Source organism: Natrix helvetica (genome assembly GCF_964273705.1).
Source record: "Natrix helvetica genome assembly, chromosome: 6".
Taxonomy (NCBI): domain Eukaryota; kingdom Metazoa; phylum Chordata; class Lepidosauria; order Squamata; family Natricidae; genus Natrix; species Natrix helvetica.
The window spans coordinates 77883047-77889046 of NC_138553.1; the positions used below are offsets into that span (position 1 = coordinate 77883047).

Consider the following 6000-nt stretch of genomic DNA (forward strand, 5'->3'; position numbering starts at 1 on the left):
GGAGAGGTGGAGGAAAAAGGATGCTACACTAGGGGGGAGACTCTATTTTGGGGGAACCAGACTTCTGGTCGGCTACAGAATTGAACGGGGGGCTTCTGGTTAGGACCTTTGTGGCTCTTTGAGTGTTTAAGGTTGCCGAGCCCTACCCTGGAGTAAAACATACTTAGGACTTCCTGTGCAGTGAGCCTGAGCCAATAGAATAACAGAGTTGGAAGGGACCTTGGAGGTCCTCCAGTCCAACCCCTTGCTCAAGCTTGTCTTTGACTTTGCTTGTCAAAAGGTGACAACTGTCATAAAGAGGAGACAGTTATTGAGTGCATGGCATTTTGATCATCAGACCATGTTGCAAAGTGTAAAAAACGGCCAAAAGACATTTTTTAATTGGTGGGGTTGTAACGTCAAACAGTCATTAAGTGGACTGTTGTAACTCCTGTAATGTGCAGCCCTGTCTCAGGGTACAAGAACAAGACTAGAAAAAAATAGCTTCAGGAGATCCTGTACACCACATGATCATCTTTGGATTTGTCGGCTTGCCAGTTCTTACAAATGGCAACCTTTTCGAATGTTGTGGGTTAGCTAAATAGCACTAGCACTTATATACCGTTTCACAGGGTTTTCCAGCCCTCTCTAAGCAGTTTACCGACTCAGCCTATTGCCCCCCAACCATCTGGGTCTTCATTTTACTGACCTCAGAAGGATGAAAGGCTGAGTCAACCTTGAGCCAGTAAGAATTGAACTGCTGGCAGTCGGCAGAATTAGCCTGCAATAATGTATTCTAACCATTGTGTCACCAGGAAGGAGAAGGAAAAAGGGAAGAAGAGAGAGGGAGGCAGGGTGGGAGGGACAGAGGAAGGAAGGAAGGAAGGAAGGAAGGAAGGAAGGAAGGAAGGAAGGAAGGAAGGAAGGAAGGAAGGAAGGAATAAATAGCAATAATATTTAGACCTACTGTATTTTTTGGAGTATAAGACGCACCGGAGTATAAGACGCACCAAGATTTTGAAGAGGCAAATTTAAAAAAAACCCTTTTTGCACTCCCCAAAAAGGACCACTTTTCGCCAAAAGGGGTCCATTTTTTTCAAAAAAGGGCATGCATAGCCTTTAGGAGGCTTATAGAGTGCAAACTTTCTGCCCTCCCCAGCCCCCAGGAGCACTCTGAAAGCCTTTTAAAGGCTATGCATGGCCATTTTGGTGAAGGAGGTGGGGTTTCTGGAGGCAAAAAAAATGCTGTATTCAGTGTATAAGACGCACCCAGATTTTCAGCCTCTTTTTTGAGGGAAAAAGGTGCATCTTATATTCTGAAAAATACGGTATATACTGCTTCACAGTGCTTTATAGCCCTCTCTAAGCAGTTTACAGAGTCAGCATATTGACTCAACAACCTGGGTCTCATTTTGCCAACCTGGGAAGGATGGAAGGCTGCGTTAACCTCGAGCCGTTGAGACTCAAACTGCCAAACTGCTTGCAGCCGGCAGTCACCAGAAGTAGCCTACAGTACTGTATCCTAACCCCTTCACCACCATGGCTCTTACATAACACAATCCAGTTAATAAACTTTGACCAATCTGCTAGCTCTCCACAGCTGGTGACCTGTAGTTTCCTCTCAATTATGATCCATCTCTGTTCTCCTCCTCCTCTTCTCCTTCTCCTTCTTCTCTTCCTCCTCCCCCTCCTTCTTCTTCTCTTCCTCCTCCTCCTTCTCCTCCTCCTCCTCCTCCTCCTCCTCCTCCTTCTCCTTCTTCTTCTCTTCCTCCTCCCTCTCCTTCTTCTTCTCTTCCTCCTCCTCCTCCTCCTTCCTTCTTCCTTGGCAGAACCTGGTGATGTTCCTCAGCGTGCTTGTGGATTGGCTGATCCCAGACATCCCCAAGGACATCAGTGAGCAGATCAAGAAGGAGAAGAGCGTGCTGGTGGATTTCTTTCTGAGGGAAGAGCACGAGAAACTGAAGCTGATGGAAAACTTTATCGCCCGGGACAAACAAAGGAGTTGGAGTGAGAAGAAAAGGAAGAGAAGTCGGGCGGCCAGTTTCACCCAGTTCTACCGAAGCCGCCGGGGAAGCTTTACGTCTCTTAGTTCAAGACACAGCGATGTATGATCCATATCTGAACCACTCGGAACTTTCCTGAATACTCATTGGGTTCCTCCGAGGAATGATGAGAGCTGTAGTAACACAAAGGGAGTTCAGGGGTCTTTTAGTGGAAGATCTTCCCTGCTCACCCGAGGAAGTGGTGACAACTGTGCTTGCTATAAGACACTTAGTAGAGCTATGCCCTAAGACAAAAAAAACAACAACACTGTCCTTAGGAATGAAATCTCATAATTGTCTACCTGTCACACGATCTCACCTTGGTGGCTGGGCAGAAGAGACCCGATAGAGATCTAGAACAGCAGACGTGGTTTTCAGCACCCTCTCTAAGTTACAAACACCATGCTTTTAATCACTTTAAGTCCCCACACTGCTCCCAAGCATTTGGGTGGGAACGCTGATGTCAGGGGGTCTTCTCATTTCCGCGGTTCTAAATTACTATAGGTTCCTAAATATTCAGCTAAAGTCATAACATAGACGTGGGAGCCAACTCCCCAAGCTTGGCTGCTGTTGGCAGGATTGTCGTTATAAAATTCACTTGGGACTCTCCTGCTTGCCCTCTCTCTTGGATGGAACCAGGGGTGAGATTCAACCGGTTTGCACCGGTTCGAGCGAACCGGTATCTCCGGCTATTGGCTGGGAGTGAACAGGTTCACTCCGACTTTCGGCTGGGCCTGCCTACCTACCCCTGCACTATATTCCCCTTTTCTGACGCCCAGCTGGCAGGCGCTGCCGAGTGGATTGCTGCGTCTCAGCTGTTTTCCTTCCGAGCAGTTATGTGGAAGGTGATTTCTCTGTAAACTGTGCATGTGTGCAAATTGCGCGCTCAGAGAACCCGTTGTTAAACTGGTAGGATCCCACCCCTTGATGGGGACGTTTTCCACCTACCCACAAGCTTGAGCTCGGTCGCTCAGCGAGATGAAAAGAGACACAGTTGCCGATTTTGGGGTGGAAGGGTTTTTTTCTTTTTTCAAAATCCTGCCTTTGGTGGCTGCATAGCCTTCTAAAATGTCACGGTGGGGACATGGGAGGGAGAGAAAATATTAGATTCTTCACTGACTGATTTGGAATGACCTTTGCTATTAGATGACCACCAACCGGCCCCACCAGAACACCTTTAGGGTCCAGTGAGAGAACTTGAGAAAATAGAATAGAATAGAATAGAATAGAGCAGAGCAGAGCAGAGCTGGAAGGGACCTTGGAGGTCTTCTAGTCCAGCCCCCTGCTCAAGCAAGAACCTATATCATTCCAGACAAGTGACTGTCTCTAGTCTCTTCTTAAAAATCTCCAGTGATGGAGCACCCATGATTTCTGATGAAAACTTCTGTTCTCCTGGTTAAATATCGGTGTTTTCCATCACCCATCCTTAGAAGTTTAAAAAGGGCTTTTCTTTTTAACTTGGGACTGACTTATGGTCCATGTTTTCTTTACTGGAAAAGGTGAGAGCGAATGTATCTTTTATATCTTCCCCTATAACAGGGGTCAGCAACCCGTGGCTCTGGAGCCGCATGTGGCTCTTTTATCCTTCTGCTGCGGCTCCCTGTCGCCGGTCAGCTCCACAATTGATAGGGCTTTCAGTTAGGACAGGTAGAGGAAAAAGGATGCCCCGCTAGGAGGAGACTCTATGGTGGGAGAACTGGACTTCCGGTCAGCTCCAGAATTGAACGGGGGCTTCCGGTTGGGACCTTTGTGGCTCTTATGAGTGTTTAAGGTTGCCGACCCCTGCCCTATACTGCAATCCCGACAGTCGGCTTCAATCTATTTACAAAGGGACCTAGTTTTTCCTCGCTGTGACTTTTGCACAAACTCATAAACCTGTTTGACGTTTCCTACCAGACTCAAGCTTACTTATAGGGTCGACTTTTGCTCTAAATGTTATTAGGTCACAACTTATACAGCCAACTGGCACGATAAAAACAAGCTGTAAATGTATGTCACTCAGAACTCCTGGCAGGGGTATCGCTTAAATTTGCCACGGTTCCTCCATTTCCATTATTCTATATTTTCTAAAAGGATCGTATTGGGTCCAAAAAATAAAGAAATAAAGATGCTTTAGCCGCTTGTTCACGCTTTCCTGCATTAGGGGTTCCGGAGAACGCTGCAAAATTCTGATAGGTTGCAAGTAGCTACCACCAAGCCTACCCTGGAGTTAATTTTGGAGCAGAGATTCCAAATCTCTTCAAAGTAGATAGCAGGCCCTCCCTAATTAATAGAGATTAAACTCTCCCATAATATAGAAAAATAATGTTAGTCAACATCTCTTTCATACATGAGTGGTTTCACACTCAGAATTATGTAACGGTGACTAAGACAATTCTGAATTTCCACAACCTTTCATCCAGGGCCCAGCATAGATGCACTGGAGAGCAACTCCTGGGTGCAACAACGAGCAAAACTGGTTTTAATTGAGCCTTTGGTCTCTACTACAAGTCTATGCTAGGTTTACAGTCTGGGATGGCTACTTACTAGACTCTTCCATGGACACTGCTTCTCAGTGATGGGCAAATATTCTTCCATTTACAGAAGGGCTTCATTCTATCACAGCATGTGGCATCGTGTCATTCCTTAGAAGGTGGAATAGACAGAAATGGAGACAGAGTTTATAGATAACTAGCTGATAACCCGGTGCTACCAGGACATTTATTTATCCCAACCCTCCTTCCATTAACGTCGCAGCAATTTCTAATGTTGGATTGTCCCCCTTACCAGAGGGAGCCCCCTTCTGGAGTACTGTGGAGCAGTTACCATGGCAACTCCACTGTGCTGTACAGTAGAAGCCATTTTAAGGCAGTATGGTAGAAGCCATTTTAAGGCACAACAGGCTGTATCCTAACAGAACACACACACCGAGGGGGGTTAGGGGTGTCTTGGCCCCACAATATTTGTTTCCAGAGAGTAAGTCATCTGTGCACCAAGTTTGGTTGAAACTGCACGAGACGTTCCTGAGTTATGCCAATATTTCTGCTAAACAAAATAGTTGTGTGAGTTTTGTCCCATTTCGCGACCTTTCTTGCCATGGTTGTTAAGTGAATCACTGAAGTTCTCACACGGTTGTTAGGTGAATCTGGCTTCCCCGGTGACTTTGTCCTTCAGGAGGTCACAAAAGGGATCCGGGACACTGCAACCGTCATACGTGTGAACCAGTTATCAAGAGCCTGAATTTTGATCTCATGCCTGTGGGGATACTGCCACCGTCATAAGTGTGAAAAATAGTTATCGCTCACTTTGTCCAGTGCCGTTGTAACTTCAAATGGTCACTAAAGAAATTGTTGGTAGTTGAAGATTTCCTGTACTCTCATTTCATTTCCTCAGATGCATGAAGTTTGTATGGAGGGAAGGATTATCAAAGGCTACAAAATCTGAGAGTTTGTTGTGGCCCATCAGCGTAGCTGGCAGCAGATTCAGACAGTGAGGAGGTTGGGGAGGAACATGGGCCAGTCCTGGAGTCTGGGGAAGGCTCTGATGAGGGCTCTGTGTCGGAGGCAGAGAGAGGGACAGGGTCCATTTGACAGTTATCAGCTGCCTTCAGAGTTAGACATTAGTGAGGCAGACGAACAGCTGGAGCCTGTTCCCAGTGTGCGCATGCGCAGAGTTGCCAGACAAAGGGAACAGCTAAAGAACAGGGGTCGACTTGGGAGTAAGGCCACAGGTGGACGATGAATGGCCCCTCCCAGAGGAAATAAAAGAGGAGTGGAGTTTACAGGAGACAATCGGTTCACTTAATTGGTTCGTGACTCTCCGAGACTCCTGGCCAAGTTTTGGAGATATCGACCTGGCAGCTCTCCAAGCCAGATAAGGTCTGGGCCTGTAAATCCTCCCTTGAAAGACTTTGCTGGATGTGAATGAGTAGAATTCATAGTCAATTAATAAAAGGGTTTTTTGTTAATGAAAGGGACAAGGAGTTTGCTTCAGGCTCTTG

At 46.5% G+C, this 6000-nt stretch overlaps 1 protein-coding gene across 1 annotated transcript in view; it reads left to right on the forward strand.

The window, feature by feature from the left end:
- Nucleotides 1-4985, forward strand: part of ANO2 (anoctamin 2) — a 140693-nt gene extending 135708 nt beyond the window's left edge. Inside the window, exon 24 of the mRNA XM_081957963.1 lies at nucleotides 1809-4985. Within this exon, the coding sequence (XP_081814089.1) occupies nucleotides 1809-2090 (282 nt within the window). The 3' untranslated portion in view covers nucleotides 2091-4985. The remainder of the gene's footprint in view (nucleotides 1-1808) is intronic.
- The last annotated feature ends 1015 nt before the right edge of the window (nucleotides 4986-6000 follow it).